A 21,974-nucleotide genomic window follows, 5' to 3' on the forward strand; every position below is an offset into this window, starting at 1 on the left:
ACGATTATCAGTATTTATCTTAAGAATGAAAGTAGCTTCTCACTTGTATTTTATACCAGACAACGGAGATAAAGCTTTAGTGCATTTTCTTTAGTACTACTAAAATTATTAAAAAGATGTCTATTTTGAGAAATATTAGTATATTGTACTTATCAATGACAAGTGTATCAAGTTGATTTAATTGATTTTCGCTCTGGTTCAGTAGAATTATATTAGTACATACAAGGCTCTTGTTTGAATGTAACCGAATATAAAATAAGTTGAAGCATTGAATATTTGTAAGGAGAAAAACGGAATGTACCACGTGACATACTTTGTAACCCGGATGTACGCGTTTAACTTCCGGATCACAGCTCACATGTAACTTTTGGACGTCCGTGTTTTAACTCCCGTGGATTTGAAAGTTTCCAGGGATGTTATCATTGAACAATAACTGTGTGACAACAGTGAGAAACTGTAGCGACTCTTAAATGCGCCGACAGCCGCTAACATTTGCGTTACGTGTCTGTAGCTGCAGCTTAGCTAGGTTAGTTAAAATGTGCTATCAATTAGAGCTCAGCAAACTGTTTTCGTTGACTATGAAAGTTGTTTACAATTAACTTATTTTTGTTATCCTTGTTTATAAGATGTTACATCTGTCAACATAATGTTAATTAACTGTGTCAGACGCGTCCTGCCAAGGCGTTTATCCGCAATAAAAACCAAACCGTGCACCAGGAGATGCTGCAGTTCATCATCTGCTCAGAGTCTGGACCAGGTCAGGACGCTGCTGCAGCTCTGCGTGGACAGACACTACGTTTCCCCCGGACAGAGTAACGTGGAGCTGTTCCAGCGGGGGATGTGCTGCAGCTACGGGCCTCTGGGCACGGACCTGAGGAGGAACCTGCTGGACCAGTGGTGGCACTCTGTGACCGCGTCCAGAGCTCAGGTGTTTGGGGTAAACACTCTGAGCAGCAGCGACAGAGCAGCAGATGGAGGAGGGCAGCTGAGGATGGTTGAATCTGAACTTTTAAGACAAATACTTGAACAGCAGGAGCTGAGCAAAGAGCAACTCATCCAGGAGGTGCACAGGATCCTGCAGAGGTCCCCATCTGTGAGAACAAACTTACTTCAAGGTAGTCCTCCACAGAACATATCGCAGCGATGATTTATTGAATAAGATTAATCCTGAAGGAAATTCTTCTGCCAGATATGTCTTAGAAAATTTAGAATAGCATGATAATAAGTGTAGTGCTCAATGCATTTCTAAAAATGTAAGTAAGTAAGCTAAACTAAAACTAAATTACAATTTAGTCAAGTAATATTGCACATTATAATCGAAATTTGCACATCCTGCTGAAACTTTTGTTAAATATGTATGATTCAGAAAGTAATTATGATAATTCTTTATTAATCTCACAGAGGGGGAATTTGCAGTGTTGTAGCAGCAATGAGGATAGCGCAAAAATATATAAATAAAAATGAAACAGTGGAAAAAACAGAAATATGTGTTTGAGTAGTTCTGATGTACAGATGTAGAAATTCAGATATTGTACAGATTGAAAAGTAACAATATTGCACAGGAATTATTCTATGCGTAGGAAAATACTGACATTGCACACATTTTTGTATATGTAGAAAAATAATGGTTGCACAGAGAGTTTTTAAATGCATGAAGTATTCATAACACAGGTTTGAATGGCTTGATATTAAGTATGAAAGTGTTTCTATGTGTGGTCTACTGGAAGCAGTGCTGGTTGTCAAGTTTCTCCCTCACACACTGCGGGTAAGGCAGTGAAGATGGAGGGTTTACACAGTTTGACCGTAGAAAAGACCTTCTGTGGCGTTCTGTGCTGCACCTCGGTGGTCTCAGTCCCCTGAAGCTGCTCTGATGTGACTCCAGTGTGACGGCAGGGGATGAGAGGTGTTGATGTTCATAATACTGAGTAGTTTCCTCAGCATCCTCCTCTCTGACACCTCCACCAAAGACTCCAGCTCCTCTCCCAGAACAGAACCAGATTTTCTGATAGGCTTGTTTAGTGTGTCAGCAAAGTGAATTTAGGATGCTGCGCCACTGAAATCATGAAGGAAAATTAAGATTTCAACATGAAAGACTGATCTCGATGCGATGAAGTCCTCCCAATCAGTTGACGAGAGAAATATATTAATTCAGATGTCGTCAGTATATAAACAACTGATTACAAACAAGTATTGCACTAGTCAAAGTTTGTTAAGGGATAAACACAACATATCCTCAACATGTAATAAAAATGTTCAGGGTCGGAGTACAAAATCAGTATCGATAGATAGATAGATAGATAGATAGATAGATAGATAGATAGATAGATAGATAGATAGATAGATAGATACTTCATTAATCCCGAGAGAAATTCAAATATTCAGCAGCTTACATACAAGAACAAAAATAACAAAAGGACGAAAACAGGCAGATTAGTAATATTAACATTAAAGGTTAGTACATACTCTGAAAAACTTGCTGTACAGTACTCTAGAAAAACACTTCTAATATTAAAAGCTACACAAATATTAAAATTAATTAATTAAAAGCCAATATACAGTATTTACACATTTCAAGGCACAGTGATTTAAAGTGATTTTGACAGATAGTAAGACAACAGTCGTATTAAACTACATTAGGTCAAAAAGCATCAGCTATTAAGTTTCTCATCACACATTTTGTCGCAGTAGCGTCCTGATGGCTCTCGTGTGTTGTGGTTTGTTTTCAGGTGCCTTGGAGCAGTTCGTCCCTTCGATGGAGCTGATGAATAGGAAGTTACCGTTTGGTCTGGCTGAGACGGGTCTGTGTTTGCAGCCTTCTGGTGGCTCTAGTTGGTGAGGCTTCATCTGTTGCCTATGATCTGTGTGAATGTATGTGTCTACATATGCTTGTGTAACATAATATGTAGATAAATCTTTGTCATTGCTGCAGATTTTCTACATGGAATTTGGCTATAGTTGGGAAAAATCATCTACTTTAATCTTTAATCTTGATAATATACTAGGTAAGTTAACATAAGTCCACCATCACAGACATTTTGCTGATGTTACCTGATTAGACTTCTCTCAGCACTTTATTACCACGTTTTTTTTGCATTTTATATACTCGTGTGCTTTTTTTGTACCTATTGGGACTCATCCTCTTTGAAACAGTTAGAGGTGATGCGTTAAACACCACAAGGAAATTTTGCATTTTCAATATTTTAATCAACATTAATATCAGTAGTTGTAATGTTCTGTTGTAAAAGTGAGTATACCCTCAGCAGCAAGTTTTGTTGAGATAACTTCTTTTTTTTAAGTTATTTTTTTGGCCTTTATTATGGTGCACAGGGGAGGGAGAGACAGGAAACGTGGGGAGAAGAATGGGGCAAAGACATGCAGTAAATGGCCATGGGTCGGACTCAAACCCATGACCGCTGCATCACAGAGTATTGCCCCTGTTTATGGGTCGCCCACTCCACCTTTTGAGGGCACCTGCAGAAATAACTTCTTGTAGGCATTCTGCATATTGGCCCACCATCTTCTGACTCCGGCTTACTGAAAATTTTGACTTCTCTTGCTCTCTTTTTTCCTTCAGCCCAGCTGAGGTCACCCAGACTTCTCTGGTGTGGTTCTGCTCAACTCGCACGTCTTCCCAGTGGCTGGATCACTGGACGCGCCAGAGGCTGAAGTGGTGGAGGAAAGTCAGTATTCAAGGGGAAATGCCTCAAAAATCTGCAGAAGTCATATGTTAAAATAAGTATAATTGGTGTACACTAGAAAAAGCAAAGCTGACATAAGTCTGTTTTGTATAATTAGAAGTCGTATTGTACCTTACCTTAAAAAGAAGAAACTGTACAAGAAAGAAAAATGTAATAAGAGATTAACAAAGTGTGTTTACTCAGAGTTGATGATAAAATCCAGAGAAACATGACTGCACATGTTGTTCTCTATAAAGATATTCAAATAGGATTTGTAGAAGGACACAGCCCTGGTTTCTATTATGTTCTAAGTATCCCACGGCGTGTTCATCAGTGCATCCATTACTTAAAGATGTGTACCCTGATATTTCTGTAACTCCACCTAAATTTTAAATTTGTTCCCAGAAACCTGCTGATGATTTTGAAATTCCGCAACTGACTTTCAGTGGTCAACACAGAGATAGAAAGAATTATGACAATGCTGTTCAGAAGTTAAGAAGCACATCATTAATATTGAATCATATCAGCTCATGTCTTCCCTTTGTTCTGCCTTTTCTTTTAATCTGCATTTATTTAGTTTGCTCTGTCACCGTCTGACTTCAGCAGCAGTGAGGTCCCGGAGGAGGAACTCGAAGAGCCAGCATCTCGTGGTGTGAGGATCATCTATAATTTCCCATGGGGACAGGAGGTGCTGGAGACTCTGTGGAGTCGAGGAAGCTCCGAGCTGCTGCACACACACAAAGGAGTTCGCTCCAAACTGCAGGTCAGGCTCCATCTTATATTTAGTGGGGGTTTTTTTTGGATGTGTGCTTTCTGTCATATTGAAGTTGTTGAGCTGCCGCTGCACAGGTGTACTTAATCAATAATGGTTGCATTCCAATAAGCACTGCAGTTCCAGGCCTCTGGTAAAGTCCAGGATGGTTATGGGGACACTTCAGTTATACTGCGTCAGCTTTAATGTTAGTTTCACCCGAAGCCACAAGTCAAAATGTCTGCAGTGAAAATGGCCTTCAGCGCTATATAATTCCTCTTGATTGAAGCTTTAGTACATTTATGTTTAGACTCTCACAGAGTTAGACTAAAGTAAACTTCATGTAGAGATCTTCAGTGTATTAAAACTGTCAAATCTAATGATAAGGCTACAAGCAACAATTCCCTCCTGTTGTTGCTTTTCTTTGGTCTAATCACATGAAGTTTTATCTGCCCTTCTTAATTTGTTTCAGTGTCGAGATGCACGAAAGTCAGTTCCTCATATTGTCTCAGTAACCGGGAACGTGGACCGTGGCGTGATGGCTTTTCTGTCCAACTCCCTCCAGCAGCTGAAGAGAGAAGATGGCAAACAGAGGTTGCAGCAGAGAAAGGTGACTGTGCTCTGCAGCTCACTTCACACTCTTAGGTCTCCCTTTTGTGGTGTGATCTATGTGTCTGAGTTTTAGTTCACTGTTGATTTCAGGTTCTGAAGTTGCATCCAGTGTTGGCCCCAGTTAAAGTGGCTCTGGACATTGGTAGGGGAGCGACTGTGGAGCTGAGACGGGTAAGAGAAACATGTAATTAGAGTAGAGAGATTTTTAAAATCATCTTGATTACATTTGAGTAAATGCACATTGCAAGGTAGAGTCAGCCGAGTTTTGAGACTGATCTGAGACTTTTCAAATGACTGGAGTAGAATCAGTGCAAGACTATTCAGTCAAATGTCTTCACTCTATGGTCATTTGTCAAAACTGTTAAATGAATATTTTAATATTCTGTAGGTTTGTGAAGGCCTTCTGCAGGAATTCCAGGAGGCTAAGATCTCTGCATGGCCTGGATATCTTAATACTCTGCCAACATCAATGGAGCAGCTGAATGCCAAGTAAATGCTCTCAGTGTGTTGATGCTGCACTTTCTGAACAAGCTCTTAAACACATCATGTAGATGAAAAAGATCTTCAGGAGAAAATTAGTGATATTTCTTTTCCTTTGGGTTATGTGTGTTTCTTTGTTGATGCACTGCAGGTATGATGAGATGGGAGTTCTCTTCTCCGTGGTGATCGGTGAGAACACGTTGGAGAGCGGCCTCCTTCAGGTCCGCAGCAGAGACACAACCATCAAAGAGACCATGCACATCTCTGAGATCAGGAATTTTCTGTCCAGATACATCTCTGCAGCTGACATCTGAGTATACTGTCCTTTTGTTTTTCAGGAAAAAAGGACATTTCGTATCGTGCTGCCTTGATTTTGTATCCCTTCTAAATGCAAAATACTGCATGTCAGGGATTTCCATGTGCGGATAATTCAAAATAAATCTTCCCTGATTGAGCACAAGGTTGTGGATGTTTATGTGTTCAGGTATATGTGTCAACCTCATGATGAAGGCTATTTTGGAATGAGATGTGCACACTGTCATTGTGCATGTCCTCCCCAGTTGTTACTAGGCATAACTTAAGAGACTCAGTCATCCTACAGGCTCATTTTAGTAGATTCAGTGCAAAAATGTGGAAATATATCTGAACAACGGCAGTCACACCGAAGGAAGTTTTTGAATAAATGTTTGTCTAATTTTCTATTAAAATATGCAAAATATCTCTTTAGTGTCTTCATCATTGTGTGTTTGTTCTGGTTGCTAATGATACTTGTGACACTTGTTCTCCTGAAGTTGAAGCCAGAATGTTGTTTCTCATTTGTTGTAATTAATATAACTACTTTGAAAGAAACCTGCTGAGTGTACGAGAGTTAAAAGCCTGATCTCGCGATATTTGCTGCGTTGCCCCTCCCTGCGTCGTCATTGGTCGCTGGCTGCACCTCTGACTGAGCATGTGTGTGTGCGCCGCTTAGCTGTTAGCACTCAGAAATGGCCGCAGACAAGCAGAACGAAGGCAAAGTTTCCCTCACGGACGAAAACAAAGAAAATTTACCAGATGGAGGACTTGGACTGGAAAGTATCCTTCACAGCGTGAAATGTGCAGCTTCGGTTTTTTGCCTTTTACTCAGCGAGCTGTTTTACTCTCAGAAGCTAACGTTAGCCTGCTAGCTAGCTCGGTTAGAGGATAACGTTAGCTAGCGCTATTAGGCGACGTGTCATACTGAAGCAGGCTGTCAGTAGTAGGCATGAAACGCTGATTTACAAGCATTGGCGCTCAGTTTTTTATGTGTGAAGTAAGCTAAGAATGCTAGTTATTATGTGTTGCTGTAGCCATGTTAATGTTTTCACTTGTAACTTTGAATTTACAGCTACACTGACACTTACAAAAACATCACAGTGCTGCAGTCAGATAGTTCGTTCAGCTACTGCCAACATGACTGACATTCATATTTGCATTTGAGTAGCTAATTTTACCTTTAAGTCTTATGATGTGACGGTGCAGATAGGGTTGTACCTTAACAATGATCCACAGTCCTGCAAATCATCAAGGAGTCCCAGCAGCAGCATGGCCTCAGGCATGGAGACTACCAGAGATACAGGTGAACTGTCATTTATGATTCATTATACTGATATTGATTATAGCTGAGCTAGATATCTCTGTGGTGCACTTCTGCAGTGCTATCCCACAGAGATCTGCACAGTTTTTCCTCAGTCTAAAGAAGTTTATAGCACACATCTGTTAAGTTTTTGCATGGATTGACACTCAGCTTCTATCAGTGGCATATGTGTTACAGTAATTATTATGGACATCACATTTACCTGCACATTGAGAAGAACTTGTATGTACTGTGGAAGTGTAAAAAGGTGCCCCGTGAATCATTTTGATCATATAGAGTAAAATATCTTACTGGTGACACAATAATACAAACAGATTTATATACGTAGCACCTTATTATACAAAGATAGCAACAAAATAAAAACAGTACAGACACATTGTGTAAAGTGCACAGTTTTCTTAAACCTGATTGATTAAAACCACAGAAGAGGACAAAAGATAAGAAATATAGTAAGTGAAAAATAGAAACAAGAATTAAAAGTAAGTGAAGAAAAGTGCAGACCAATTTAATGAAAGTAAAAGCTGTTCAGGCCAAACTATCTAAAATATAACTGATTCAGTGATAGCAGTACAAAAAGAACTGTCTTTAGCTTGTTTTTTTTTATGGCAAAAAAAATGGAACAAATCTAATTTCCAAGAGGAGCTGGTTCCAGCAGCAGACAGCATAATGATTAAATATTGTCTCACAGTGTCTGGTCTCCATTCTGGATACACTGACTGATCAGTACCTGCTGATCGTAGAGACCTTCCAGGCTTGTACTCAGCAAACATATCTCAGACATATATGTGGGCCCAGACCATTCAGAGACTTGCAGACAAAAAATAGGGCCCTGAATCAAATTCTGTATATAACCTGAAACCACTGCAGGGTTCTAAGAATCAGTATTGTGTTCTCTCTTCTATTTGTAAGTAGTCTTGTGTTCATGGTCTACTGCAGTCACGTACAACAGCTATGACTTCAGGTGTATCTTAAGAAATCTATAATAAGCAGTTTTGTCCACCACATTGACTGTATGTGAAGCCCTGGATGTAAACCTATAATTGAATAACTGCCTCTCAGATGATGTTAAGAAAGTCTGCACATTATAAACATTGAAGCTGCAATTAAGGGATATTTTCACTGTCCACTTATCTGTTGATTATTTTCTCAATTAGTTAATTAGTTCTTTGATCTAAAAAAAATCAGAAAATGGTTAAAAATGTCAATTAGTGTTTCCCAAATGTAGAGATGACATTCTCAAATGTTTTATTTTGTCCACAGTCCAAAGAATCATACTGTTTTGAGTTGACTATTAATTTAATCATTGACAGGTCATCAATTTATTGTTGCAACTGTGAAAAAAATTACAGGGTTATGTTATAGATGGGGGCTGCACAGTGGTGTAGTGGTTAGCACTTTCGCCTTGCAGCAAGAAGATCCCTGGTTCGCGTCCCGGCTTTCCCGGGATCTTTCTGCATGGAGTTTGCATGTTCTCCCTGTGCATGCGTGGGTTCTCTCCGGGTACTCCGGCTTCCTCCCACAGTCCAAAAATATGCTGAGGTTAATTGATTATTCTCAATTGCCCGTAGGTGTGAATGTGAGAGTGCTTGTTTGTCTTTGTATGTGGCCCTGCGACAGACTGGCGACCTGTCTAGGGTGTCCCCTGCCTTCACCCGAGTCAGCTGGGATAGGCTCCAGCCCCCCCCCGCAACCCTAGTGAGGATTAAGCGGTGTATAGATGATGGATGGATGGATGTTATAGATGGTATTGTATATATTTGGCTCAGATTGTGCCAATGTACCTTTTACAACAACAGTATTTTACACACATTGTCACTGCTTTAGTTGTGTTAAAGTGGCTCAAATATCAACCAGTGTTTGAAGACTATATAGTAGAATAACTTTTCAAAGAAAATACTGAAATTAAATTAAATGTTCGCATAATAATTTACCTTTATGTCGTTGTGTATTTCCAGGGGATATTGCTCCCGCAGACTGCGTCGCCTACGCAAGACTCTTGGCTTCAAGATGGGAAATCGGCACAAGTTTGTTGGGAAGAAAGTGACGGTTGAAATGCTTTCTGACAACAGGTTAGGAAACGTTCATGTGCAGTTAACTGAACGATTTTTATGGAGGTGCTTTACATACAGTAAATACCAGTTCATTGTAGTGATAAAGAATGTTGTAACTTGTTGCTTATACATAAGACCTGAATCTGCATCTTGGTTGGTGCATAATATCACAGTTAAACCAGAGAACTGAACCATACCTCGCAATAATTCACTGATTGTGTCCCGTTAGATATACTAGCAAACACTTGATGTGACTGCCTCCCCCTCTTCAGGTACCTTTTGCTGGTTTTGATGGAGGCAGAGCGTGCGTGGAGCTACGCCATGCAGCTGAAGCAGGAGGCTAACACAGAGCCACGTAAACGCTTTCACCTGTTGGCTCGACTACGCAAGGCTGCCAAGCACAGTGAGAAGCTGGAGAAGCTCTGCGAAAGCCCTCGCGTTGACGCTAAGACGAAGCTGGAGGCACAGGTACATAAGAGCGATTTATTTTCAATCTGCTTTTAGAGACACGTGTGGACGTTTAGCATACAGGGCAACCCTTCTCATGTCATCTCACAGCTCTGTTTTTATCCATCTTTGTTCATGAAGCAAATGTCTAGGATTGATAAGCTGCATCACAGGGGAAAGAAATAGTTGGTCCTACAGCAGTTATGACTGTTTTGTTTTTCTTTAGGCCTACACTGCATACCTGACTGGTATGGTGGATTTTGAGCTACAGGAGTGGAAGCTTGCTATGGAGGCTTTCAACAAGTGCAAGTGAGTTTTGATATCCCAGCAGTTTTCCAATACTGTAGCAGAATAAGTGGATGTATGTTCGGTCACTGCGTTGTCATGTGTGATTTATTCATTAACTCTCTGTCTTGTCAGGACCATCTATGAGAAACTGGCCAGTGCATTTACTGAGGAGCTGGCAGTTTTGTATCGTCAGCGTGTAGATGAGATATCGCCCAACATCCGCTACTGTGCTTACAACATTGGTGAGCACCTGAACTGTTGTCTTCATATTCCTTCAGAGCCGTCCTGAGTTTTTGTTCACACACCGTATGTACTCCAGAGCTCAAGCCCTCCATCACACACACTGATTTACTGAGTTTTGCTGATTGCAGGCGACCAGAATGCCATCAATGACTTGATGCAGATGAGGCTGACCGGTGGAGGAGGAGGGATGATGGCTGAGAAACTAGAGGTGAGTATGCAGCAGTTTGGCATTCATGAATATGCATCATATATACTATGTAGTGCATCGTATGAACTAGTTTTTAATGCCTAATAATAAATTAATTCAAGAGGCAAGAAGTACACGTATTCTCCACAAAAGTACTAATTGCTGCTGATTTAAAAAAATAATAATTCTGCACACTTGTCTTATCACGAATGAACTCCACAGATGTCTTGTGTATGTAACAAAATTGTTATTCCAAATGGTTCAATTTTTTTTTCACTCCTCAGGCCCTGATCACTCAGGCAAGAACCAAGCAGGCAGCCACCATGAGTGAGGTGGAGTGGCGAGGACGATCGGTGCCGGTGAAGATCGACAAGGCCCGCATCTTCCTTTTGGGTCTGGCAGACAATGAAGCTGCCATCGCTCAGGTCAGTAACTCACCCATTCCTGTCTTTTGAAGGGAATGAACAAACTACGCTGCCCTCGATGTGAAGCCACTGTTGTTAGCAGCTCTTTATATGATTACATGCCATGATTTAAAAACACTCTACAGCCAGAAACATATTTTCCACATAAGCATGGCCGCATCACCAGTTAAGGCAGCTTATGCAGACGCCCTCAAATAGAGCTGGTTTTTGCTTGTCTTGTTGCTCTCCATGCACTTACACAACCATGAAGTCACATTTTTACTGCATGTCCTCCTCCCTCCTTCTTTTCTGTATATCTGGTGTCTGGCTGTCCTTTCAGAAATATCTTGAAAAATACCACTTTTGTTTTGCATTGAGGTAGAGATTGACAGTGACTCAATGCTTTTCATCTAGCAATATATTATTTGGTCACCACTTTTTCCATGAGGTTGTCTGACATCACTCCTATAAACAGGTACAGAGTACAGGCTACATTCACTTACTGAACATCTGCTTAAAGAGAGACACTGCTATATTCAGGCTACGCTATACGCTAGCTGGTTGGCTGTTTACAGAAGAGAAGTCTGTAGTCTGCAGCACATGCACTTCAGACAGATGTGTGACCCAAAAATTATTTATACGGAGTGTAATAAGGCATTTGAGATTTACCCAAACTAAAACCAAGTGTTGAAATGCTTGCGGCAACATAAAAAATATGGCCTCCTACGAGCCTAGTTTTCTTTCAGTGAAGCGCATTTTAAACGTCAACATGGCAGTCCAAAATTGTGATCGTGATCATTATTTGTTTAATTTGTGCAGCCCTGGTACTACGTCAGCCACTGGGATTGAATGTAGTGGGGTATTTTTTCTTCTTTGCCATCTCATTCAGTATCTCCCTGCCTTCACCTGCACTCATTATCAGGTGTGTCTGAGTCAGTACACCTCCCTCTCCACCGGCCTCTCCTGTTCACATTTAGTTTTTTAAAATAGTCGGCTGTAGACTGATCCATATTTGCAACACATGACAACTAAATTGATTGTTTCACACAACAGGTAGGGAAACTGACAGAGCCAGTGAAGAAGACGTTCTACTGTCAGTCACAATTGCTAAGGGGTCCAAAACGGGAGCCCTGCAGCTGCTCCACAAGCATGACAAAGCTTTACATCCAAAAAGTTTAAAATCTGCTTGATTGTGAGCACAGCACTTGTTTATTTACAATCATCCAATATAGTTCCTTAGAGTTACAGTAGGTGGCACTCTCCTCTTTACAGTGCCACATGTCCCCTCACTGTCACCACAACTCATTTGTCCGGTTTTCTTGTGCTTGAAGACTCAACACACCCTGTGGACACACCTATCACACCCACAGCCACTCAGCTCTCTGGCATGCAGCCTCTCTCATCACACGACTGCATTCTGTGCATTTCAACCCACACATGAATACAGGACAACACCCAGTAGGTCTCTGTGGACAGATTAGTATTATCACGTGAACATTTCTCAGTTTCAAATAGACCCCCTGTGGGACCCAGCTGTAGGTACAGATTGTTGTTAGGCTGATAGTGGCTGTGGCTGAGTGTGTGGTAAGCACTTGGAAGCTACCAGTAACTATCGCAGTCATCTTTTTCTTGGTTGCACAATGGTGAGTCAGTGTGTCACATGGGCACTTTTAGTTCTGTGTGATGTACCTGATCTTCAGTTCTTGGCCTCTGGGGACAGGAAACACTGTGTTTGACGAAACATCAGTCCATCCTCTAATCAGATTATCCACCCAGCTCTCCTTCTGAACAACAGAGGTACCCGACAGGTTGAGCTGGTCATGTCAGGCCCTTCCAGGGTGTTGGCACAAGTGGGTAGCATTCAGTAGCGTCATTCATCTGGGTGGATAAGCGCAGCCTCATAAGCCATCATCTATTATCACTACGAGGAATTTTCTTGTAACATTCTTCCACTGTGTTGCTTTCTAAGGGTTTACTGCCCTTTTTAAAGGTAAAAGTGGGGCAATAATATAATCTGCAGAAAAATTGAAGAGTTTTAAAGTATACGCTGAATCCTATATAGCGAGTCATTTACAGTATTCCCACATGGCCTCTTTTAAATGTGAGCAGAATATGTGATGCAGATTTCTGAGAGTATTGCAGAGTAACACAGGCCTATTGTATTAGTGTGTCAAAGAAGGAAAGGTGAGGTGAAGAACAATCCTGTCATTCACAAAGATCTGAACTCTGAAACTCCGGTATCTAATTGCTGATGAGCTATGTGGAGGAATGTCTCAGCAGCCTGCCCAACCACATACCTGCGTCTCTCCCCCAGTTTGCCACAATCACATTCCTGCTTTAACTGTTGCTCTTTCCAAGTACTATAAGTTGTAAATACATGAAATGCTTGTATTTGCATGATAGCTTCTTGTTAGTATTAAGACATATACCTATTAAAGATTCACCGACCTGATCTGATGGATTAGTGTCACTGCTGGTACAAACCTTTTAAAGTAGAGCAAGTATCAGCCAGTTGTTGCTGATTCATATTAAGTACATTTCTGCTTTTATTTGCTTTAATTAGCTGATGTTGTTCCACAGTACAGGAAGTTGAATTGATGCATTTTAATGACCTATTTTCATAAACTTCTTCCAGGCCTAGACAAGATGGCATTAAAAATCTGTATTCACAGCCAGAATAGTGAAATCAGGACACGAACAGAGCAGCAGTAGCTTCATCCTTCTGTTCGTCTCTACACAGGATGTGTTCAGGCGCAGTACAGAATCTACATCTTTGTAGCTGTGCATTGAAAACAAACGAAGATACACTTAGGCCTCGTGAACTGAGTTATTCCTCTATCATTAAAAAGAAAAAAAGTCTGTCCAAATGAAAATGTGTTATAACCCTAAAGCCATTTCGACTAACCAGAAGCCTAAAACAAGCTGTTACTGGTTCAAGCAGGGTACTAACAGTGTCACAGCAAAGAAGTGGAAGAGGATCACACATGTGGACTGTATTTCTGTTCCTCCTTATAGAATGAAAATAATTGTGTGTCTATGTGTAAAAAGCTCTGTTGGCATCTTTGGCACTGGCACTTTTTTTCCGTTCTGACATTATATGCCAAAATTTTTTTTTTAAATCCTCCTCTAAACATCAACATTTGAAGTAGCAAAAATATATCAAGATCAACTTGAATGACCCAAGAAAAATGAGCAGAGAAGTGTTCTTCTTGAGTCAGGCAGAGTTTGATGCAAAATGATCTCATTTGTTAAAAGGCAGCAATTGAAATCTAAAACCATGAGTTAGTCCCAGGGCTGAACTAACTCCTCTTTTCTCAGACCGCTGTTTTTGTCTTCTTAGGGGGTTCCTCCTGAACCTGGAATTGCCCTCCTTATTCTTTTGAACTTCTATTAATGGAATTGAGGGTGTCAGCTTTGAGATAGTCTCTGCCCTCAGCTGAGACAACTTTTGCCAAATACCTTCCAGACTCGACACTTTTCCGTTTTTTTTTTTCTGTTCTGCCCCTGTCCATGACACCTCGTAGCAGGTGCTTATTTATCTTTCTAAATCTTCCTCAGACATTGACACCCTCCATCCTGCCCTGCTCTAATTATTTTTCCACAAATTATCTTAATATCTCCAGTAGTACAAGTTTCATGCATAATCATACAGACATATTTAAAGTTATTTAGTTTATCCAGTGATTGTACTCTGATTAAACAGCAGATTTGCAAAGGGACTCAGCCCACATTACTTCTACAGGGAACAATGTTACTACTCTGAGCAGCATTACTACACAAAACCTTCAACTGCCTCTGCTAACTGCAGAGTTTCTGCGTATCATCACACTGGAGGGAATTTTCCAAAAGTTAAGTTTGCAAAATTCCGATTTACCAATCTTTAAAATTGTGCAGTCCCAAATATTTGCTGTCGATCTTAATTCGTGTTTTTTATTGTGCAGACGGCTAATGAGGAGACCAAAGAGCATCTGTATGAGACTCTGCTGGCCGAGTGTAGAGACACCATCCAAGCTGTGAGAGAGGAACTGAAGAGTGAGGCGGTAAGATGCACCTGGTTATGAAGTAGACACTGACATTCAGGTGAAGGAGTTGTTGTGAGGACTTTCAATGACCCAGATGTCCACTCGCTAGTCAGTCAGTTTTATTTAAAGCTTGTGGACAGTGAGGATTGTTGATATTGTAGCAGGAACATAAAAGAAGTCTTACAAAAATATTGCTTGTCTTTGTAGAAGCAGCGAGAGAGGAGCTCTGATAGTGACAGTGGAAAGGTGTCCAACCTGCAGTTCCTGCACAGGTAAAGATAAAAGAAAACTTATAATTACATCAAGATGTGCATTTGTGCTTGTAAATGTTAAGGTCAGACACCCTCTTTTGAGAAAGTGTGACATTCAGCAATAATAGTCTAGGGATGCAACTAATAGTTATTACTGATCCTGCCAGTTAATTTCTCATTTGTTCTGGCTGTAAAATATGAGTCATTAGTGTTGTTTCAATTTGTTAGCGTTCTAATTCACAAAGATATTTAGTCTACCAAGGTCAAGAAAAGCAGCAAATCATCCCTTTGGAGAAGCTGAAATCAGGAAATGTCTCGCACTTTAGTACAAAACAGCAGAATGTGTAGTCTGGGCCACGCACAAGACAACTTGTAGAGAGCGAATAAGTCGTGTAATTTGTGTGACTGATTCATCCCAGACTGTTAAATCTCAAAAGCCACGAGAGCAAAAATCTTTTTCCTTTGTAGAGATTACAGATAATGAAGCCTGTTGTGACATAACATCCTTTAATCAATAAGTCAGTCATAAATGTGCTGCTGCCCTCCTCTCAGCTACCTGACCTACATCAAGCTGTGTACACTGGTGAAGAGGAATGAGAGCATGGCTCATACTCTGCAGGCCAAACTGAAGGAACCTGAGACCGACGAGACCAAGAGGGGGCCCCGTCCCCAGGATCTCATCCGCCTCTACGACATCATCCTGCAGGTAAATATCTAGACAATAAATATGGTGTGATTTAAAAGAATATTATTATGAAGTTTTGACTGTATTTAAGGTTGTTACTTACAAAGATTGCTGCTTTCTGTTCTCACCATCGTGTGTGTATTTTAGTTAGCATAGTTTTTTAAAAATTGCATCTTAGTTGCTAGTTTTCAGTTGCACAAAAATACTGTCACACGTATGACCTCATGTTTGATGCTGTCGGCAGTGAAAGGAAGTGTCTTTTTAACCCGTTTGATCTGCTACTTGTCACCTTCACCTGTCACCCTTCCATCCGTTCATCTCTCTCTTCTCCACCTTCTCATCTCCTCCACCCTCCTCTGTTCGTCAACTACAGAGCCTGGCTGAGCTCTCCACCCTGCAGGGCCTGGAGGATGACCACACCTTCCAGAAGGAGGTGTCCCTAAAGACGCTGGTCTACAAGGCCTACAGGTTAGACGTCTTAGTTTTTTACAAGTGTTGTCTACATTCTCTTATCAAAAACTACATCCAGCAATCAACTAGTGCAACAAGCTGCAAGGATTTTGTAGATTAATTTGTTGGTGAGGCAGCTGAAGTCTACAATGTGTCTTACGTTCATGCTCCTACAGTGTGTTTCCGTCTCAACATTAGTTACATTAACCCTCCAAACCCAAAGCAGTTACTAGTTTTTATTTGTTCCTGTCACATTTTCACTCACTTTCGGCTAACTTTGAACCGCAATTTGAAGTCCTGCACCTCTATGTAAACAGTACAACTATGGCTAGGAGTAGAGGGAACTGTCTTTCTTTTTTTTTTTTTTTTTTTTTTTTAACATGACAACGCAATAATAATGCCATAAATCAGAAAAAGCAAAAATGGAATTTCTTTGATTATTCCTTTTACAAAAAAAAAAAATCACAAAACCTGATTTCAACATGTACAGCATGTTTCAAAGTGTTCCTGGATGTTACCAATAGTGGATGGAAATAAATGTGACTCTACATTGTGTAGATATTTTACTACTTACATTTTGATTTGTTTCCATACTTGCTGCCTGCAGTTCAGTCAAAACACTTTAATATTTTTTATGCAACTGTTGGTCACAGCTGATTCAGAATTTTAGTTTTTTGACAATCTGGTTCGACTAAATGGTTTATTTTTGGCAGATTTCAATGAGACATGTGGAATAAAGTGATTTCGATGAAATACAATTAAGATTTTAGGCTTAGTTTTGGTGAAGTGTCCAGACTAAATGGAATGTTGCGGATCAGTAATTTAATCACTGACAGAAAGTTGAAGATCTGACTTTTTGTCTGCCTCCATTAATTAATGAATTTGATGATTTTTTTTGTTTCATGTTTATTTTCTACTAAATAAAACTGTGTAGTTTGTTTGATACATACAGTTTGATACATAAATACACACTCATGTTGTGAATGTGGTCCTTCTCTCTCCCCATCACAGGTGTTTCTTTATAGCCCAGTCCTATGTGCTGGTGAAGAAGTGGAGTGAGGCGCTGGTGCTCTATGAGAGGGTGCTGAAATACGCCAAGGAGGTCCAGTCAAAGGCCAAGAGCTTCAACAACAGCCTCAAGGTTGGTAAAAACCCACAAACACACCACTGATCTGTTGAATCCCAGAAATTATCACAATAGATGATTGTTAATATTAATCATGAATTTCTGCAGGACCTCCCTGATGTCCAGGAGCTCATTGCTGAGGTCAATGCTGAGAAATACTCACTTCAAGCTGCTGCCATTTTAGGTAAGAGGACCTTTTGAATTATTTATTTTTATCATTAAGCCTCATGCTTTTCTGTTCTTCTAAGTAATGCTGAGGAAATATGTTTGTGTTTCAGACACTGATGAAACTGCTGAGGTTCCTTCTCAGCAGCAGGTCAAGGACAACACGGTAAGACGACAAAACCAGACATTCTGCACCAATTAGATTAATACTGCGGCACTTACTCCAACTAAAGCAACTTATCATTTCTGCATGTCTGGTTGTTTTAAAAATAATTATGCTAATCACCTCCTGGCTACAGCTCCTTATTAACAACACTGAGACATTAAAGTGTTCTTAAGGTTCTCATTTAAATCTGCACAAGAAAATAATTAATCTATTTTATGAAATACTGAAATGTCTCTTAAGAAATCGGGACTAGATTTAACAGGCAGAAGAAAAAGCTAACTAAACACTACAGTCTTTGGTTTCTGTAGGTTAATCTTTTGTCTTTCACCTTTTCTCCTACAATCAAGGTTATTTGCTTTCCTATTATCATTTACAGTAACTTTCAGCTATCTCTGATTAAAATAAACTCATATTGTGACTCCTCGTTCATGCAGCCCCTCAGTGATCGCCTGGAGACTTTCCGCCTCGACCCCACTCTGGTAGGAAAGCAACCCAATCTGGTCCAGTTCCCCCCTGACTTCCAGCCGATCCCCTGCAAGCCTCTGTTCTTTGATCTTGCTCTCAACCACGTGGCCTTCCCAGCGCTGGATGATAAGGTGGAGCAGAAGGGCAAGGGCGGCCTCACCGGCTACATTAAGGGCATCTTTGGCTTTGGCAGCTAAACCAAACCACAGGTTCTGACCTCCATGTGAGAGCAGCAGAGCTGAGTTTATCACAACCAACAAGACTTGGATCAGTTGTTAATCATTTCAGTTCATTTTAATTTTTGATTTTTGGTGCCTAAGTGCAAGATGGGTGGAGTTTTTAGTCCTGAAGAAGGCAGAGGGAATCTAATCTTCCAGGTGAGATTATAGAGTCAGTAATTAAAACAATTTCAAGTAGCGATGTGACTCAAGTCCACCTGTCAACTTTAGTAGTACCATCAGGATGCGTAGGTGACTCGCATGCAGGCTCTCTCCTTAATTTGAGCTTTGGAGATGTCTGCGACTTCAAGTTTTACAGTTACCATGCCATGGTATTGAAAGTTAAAGCCAAGTTGTCAATCTCAAAATCTAGTCAAGTAACCAAAGCCATTTTGGCTTCATTTTTACACTGTTATGGAAGCGCCTTCATATAGTTTTGTCGCCTTCTTTTTCTCGTGACATTTTCTGCTTTGTTAAACCTAAAATTTAGAAAGTTTATTTTATCTCAGCGCCTTTCACGAAATGCGATAAATAATCCTTCAACCAGTAGTTTGATGAATTCCATCTGAGGGATTTTATCAATCATCATGTTTTGACCACTTCAATATGTGCTTCAAAGCTTCAGGATAAACACCTTTTTATTCCTGACATAGATGTTTTACAGGAACACCTTGCAGACAGCTCAAGATGAAAGGTAGAGGGTCAGCAGTGATGCAACACTAAACTGAATACGTTGGTATGCCGTTTGAAAACACAAAAAGAACGATACTTTGACAGCTTTGTTTGCTGTTTCTTATCAGTGTTCTTGGCTTTAGATGTGTACATATCAGTCATTTGACCAAGGCCTCTCTAAAACCCAGGCTCTGACTTGAAGAACAGACAACAGAAGGATGACTGACGAAGCCACGAATCACAGTTTAAGATGTTTTTCTTCTTTAAAAAGAGAAAAGCTATAAAGTCCAGTGTCTTTAATTTGTCTGTCGGTTACTGTCTACACTCTTTATTAGGTTAAACTAAACTCAAAGTTAAATCTAATGCAGCAGTCCTGCAGTAAACCCTCCTTCATGAAGGATATAATATTCTGTCATTTTATTGTTTTATAGAGCTGCTGATTTACTGTTTGTGGAGCTGCTGGATAGAATCACAGTGTTTATTTAGATTATGTTACTGATACAAGTGTACAAAATGATAGAAACACCGGTCAGTTTTACTCTGTACAATTCAGCAACATAAATTAGTTTTCATCAAAGTAGGACTTGTTTTGGCTTGCTAATAAACTGGCAAATGTTTGTTGTACTTTGTGACATTTGGCTTTAAACTTGTCAGAAAAGGGTCCAACTGAGCTCTTATTTTGAAGGCTTAGTGCAGAAGTTCCTGCTGGAAAAGTGCAGCTCATCAGACTGTAATTAATTCCTGTCTTGTTTTCATGCAGATGTATTTTTATTTGTAAAAGACAGCCGTAGAAGTTAAGACATTGAAGGAGTTTTTAGCAGCTTTTCATTCGTCTCACCACCACGCCTGTTTTCTTTGTCTTGGGTAGGACTAAAGTGCTTTCATCGCAAGTTACACGTCTGTGGATATACAGTAATGCTAGAAAAATCCTCATCCATCGTTTACCTGTTAAAACGCAGAATCACGTCTTCTTTCCACACCAAAGCTGACTTTCCTCTGATCTTTTAGGGACCTGGTTTTCCTGTGACACCTGGTCAAACTAGAGGACTGTATGTTTGTCAGTCACCCACTCGCATCCATTTATCTGTTTTGCTTACTTATTTTTATCCGTTTTTTTTTTTCTTCTTCCACTCAGTGTTTTATGTTAATGACTTAAGATGGATGTGCTGGAACAGTTTCGGCATTTTACCTCTGTTAACCTGGAAAACAGTTTAGTGATGGCTAGTAGTTGCTGGAAACATGCAGAAAGAGAACATAAATGATGAGAATGTGTGATTTCTTTTAGTTTCCAGGCATATGATTAAAAATATTTGCACCAAACACTTGTATTGTTGTTTGTGACCTCAATGGAGAATAAGTTAAGTCCTCTGATTCTAGAACTTGAATAAACCTGATGTGGCATTTCAGGATTTCTCACATTGTAAACAGAAATTCTATTAAACGTCATTATAGGTGCCAGAGATCATACAGTATAAAACGAGAATCCTGAAATGTTCAAAGTATGAAAGTAGCTGCAAATATCTAAAGTAGAGCTATTTTTAGGTGATTTAAATGCAAAAAAACTTGGTCACGCATTGTTTAAGGACAAATTACAGTCTGTAAAAATTGCAAGTTTTTGATGTGGACTTGACAATTCTGGCCCTTTATTTTTATATGGTATACATATAAATTTATGCTTCTGTGAGTTTACTAGATATTGATACATTCACAAAACATGGATTCATGTTTTGTTTATTTAAATAAAGTAAAAATAGTTTTCTGTTACGGATGATAACGTAAAAGCGAATTACTATGAGCAGTGTTTACAGTTAACGTAAATTCATACTGATTTTTAAACATTTTTTTTAGAAATACACATTTAATAACCTATAAAATAACAGTTTTTTAAACTTTTTTCTGCCCTTAACATGCATACTTTTTCTTTCAAATATCTGTAAAATATTTTTTACTGCTATAAATACAGTACAAATAGTGTATTGTTACAGTTGAATATAAAAGAGCAAATTACTGTCTAAAAACCAGATTTTTGATGTGGCCATTCATCACAGTTTTGGCCTGTTTGTTTTTGTAAATTATTCATTTTTTCAGCAACAACAAAACAAGTAAAATCTGTCAATTAACAGTTAAAAATTAATGACTGTTTTTCAGTTCTAAATATTTTTTCTTTCATATAACAGCAAAAATCTAAAATAACATTTTTTGTTGACTTAATATAGTATAAATACTGTAATGTTATAATTTTTTTGTTTTGTTTTTGTTTTTTTACAGTCACCAGGTAAATGAATACTTTACTGCATATTATTTGTAATTTAACAAAACAGAAATTCTACAAAATGACATTAAATTGTTATGAAACAACAAAAAAAAAGTCATTCCGTTTTTTAAAAAAAACACAATGTAAAAGTCCTGTGAAAATTTCACACGTAAAATATGTGTTTCCGTAGAGAGCTGTGTGGGACGTGTGCATCTCTGCCTCTGTCAAGGTGTGGGTGTATGAATGGGAGTGTGTGGGATGCCTGAGTGGGGTGTGTGAGTGTGTTTAGGTTTACTTTTTGTACATGCATTTTCACAAGTGTGAATGATTACATAGGTGTGTTTGTTGCCATCGACCTGCCAGGCATTTCTTTTCTCTCTCTGCATTTCACAATCAACAGTACTTAATTAAATAAATCATCCGTCTCTTCTCCACATACATGACATCTCTGCCTGATGTCTTATCTGCTGCCTGTCATCACCGGCCTTCAGCAGAACACACAGAAATGTGCTCTGCCTGGATGGGCTGAAAACATGTGAGATAAATGTGAACCAGAGATAAGACCACATTTGTGCAGCTCATTAATGTCTCTATTTTAATGTAATGAGGTGACAAGAAATAAGAGGTTATTCCCTTCGAAAAATCTGCATTTGATAAATATCTTTGCCATGTAGAATGTACAGTATGCTGCGCTTGCTCAGGTGATTAAGGCCAAGGTTCAGTGGAAGTACCGCAGCTTTTGTAA

The 21,974-nt window shown here is 39.6% G+C and overlaps 2 protein-coding genes across 3 annotated transcripts; both read left to right on the forward strand.

Moving 5' to 3' along the window:
• The first annotated feature begins 329 nt into the window (after positions 1–329).
• Positions 330–6,238, forward strand: polg2 (polymerase (DNA directed), gamma 2, accessory subunit). 2 transcript variants are annotated; one of them, XM_035945147.2, is made up of 8 exons: positions 330–1,115; positions 2,727–2,832; positions 3,575–3,680; positions 4,255–4,440; positions 4,901–5,038; positions 5,131–5,211; positions 5,429–5,529; positions 5,672–6,238. In XM_035945147.2, exons 1-8 carry the CDS (start codon positions 647–649, stop codon positions 5,832–5,834), a joined length of 1,350 nt encoding a protein of 449 aa, XP_035801040.2. In that variant the 5' UTR covers positions 330–646; the 3' UTR covers positions 5,835–6,238. The 2 variants fall into 2 exon arrangements, with proteins under 2 accessions (XP_035801040.2, XP_054865503.1); XM_055009528.1 differs by having other exon boundaries at positions 5,140–5,211.
• Positions 6,239–6,450: 212 nt separating this feature from the next.
• Positions 6,451–20,295, forward strand: srp68 (signal recognition particle 68). The gene is made up of 16 exons (XM_023263719.3): positions 6,451–6,594; positions 7,051–7,117; positions 9,091–9,204; positions 9,459–9,654; positions 9,860–9,942; positions 10,054–10,163; positions 10,293–10,372; positions 10,636–10,776; positions 14,697–14,795; positions 14,985–15,049; positions 15,581–15,734; positions 16,087–16,181; positions 17,175–17,304; positions 17,398–17,473; positions 17,568–17,620; positions 18,055–20,295. Exons 1-16 carry the CDS (start codon positions 6,507–6,509, stop codon positions 18,280–18,282), a joined length of 1,779 nt encoding a protein of 592 aa, XP_023119487.1. The 5' UTR covers positions 6,451–6,506; the 3' UTR covers positions 18,283–20,295.
• The last annotated feature ends 1,679 nt before the right edge of the window (positions 20,296–21,974 follow it).

This window comes from Amphiprion ocellaris, chromosome 4 (genome assembly GCF_022539595.1).
Source record: "Amphiprion ocellaris isolate individual 3 ecotype Okinawa chromosome 4, ASM2253959v1, whole genome shotgun sequence".
Classification (NCBI taxonomy): domain Eukaryota; kingdom Metazoa; phylum Chordata; class Actinopteri; family Pomacentridae; genus Amphiprion; species Amphiprion ocellaris.

Bases quoted from the DNA above. Each gene is read 5' to 3' on its own strand.
- srp68 (XM_023263719.3), top strand. From the start codon at position 6,507: ATGGCCGCAGACAAGCAGAACGAAGGCAAAGTTTCCCTCACGGACGAA. The intron at 10,373-10,635 runs GTGAGTATGCAG...TTCACTCCTCAG, and splicing joins TGATGGCTGAGAAACTAGAG to GCCCTGATCACTCAGGCAAG. The intron at 10,777-14,696 runs GTCAGTAACTCA...TTTATTGTGCAG, and splicing joins ATGAAGCTGCCATCGCTCAG to ACGGCTAATGAGGAGACCAA.
- polg2 (XM_035945147.2), top strand. From the start codon at position 647: ATGTTAATTAACTGTGTCAGACGCGTCCTGCCAAGGCGTTTATCCGCA. The intron at 1,116-2,726 runs GTAGTCCTCCAC...GTTTGTTTTCAG, and splicing joins GAGAACAAACTTACTTCAAG to GTGCCTTGGAGCAGTTCGTC. The intron at 2,833-3,574 runs GTGAGGCTTCAT...TTTTTCCTTCAG, and splicing joins CCTTCTGGTGGCTCTAGTTG to CCCAGCTGAGGTCACCCAGA.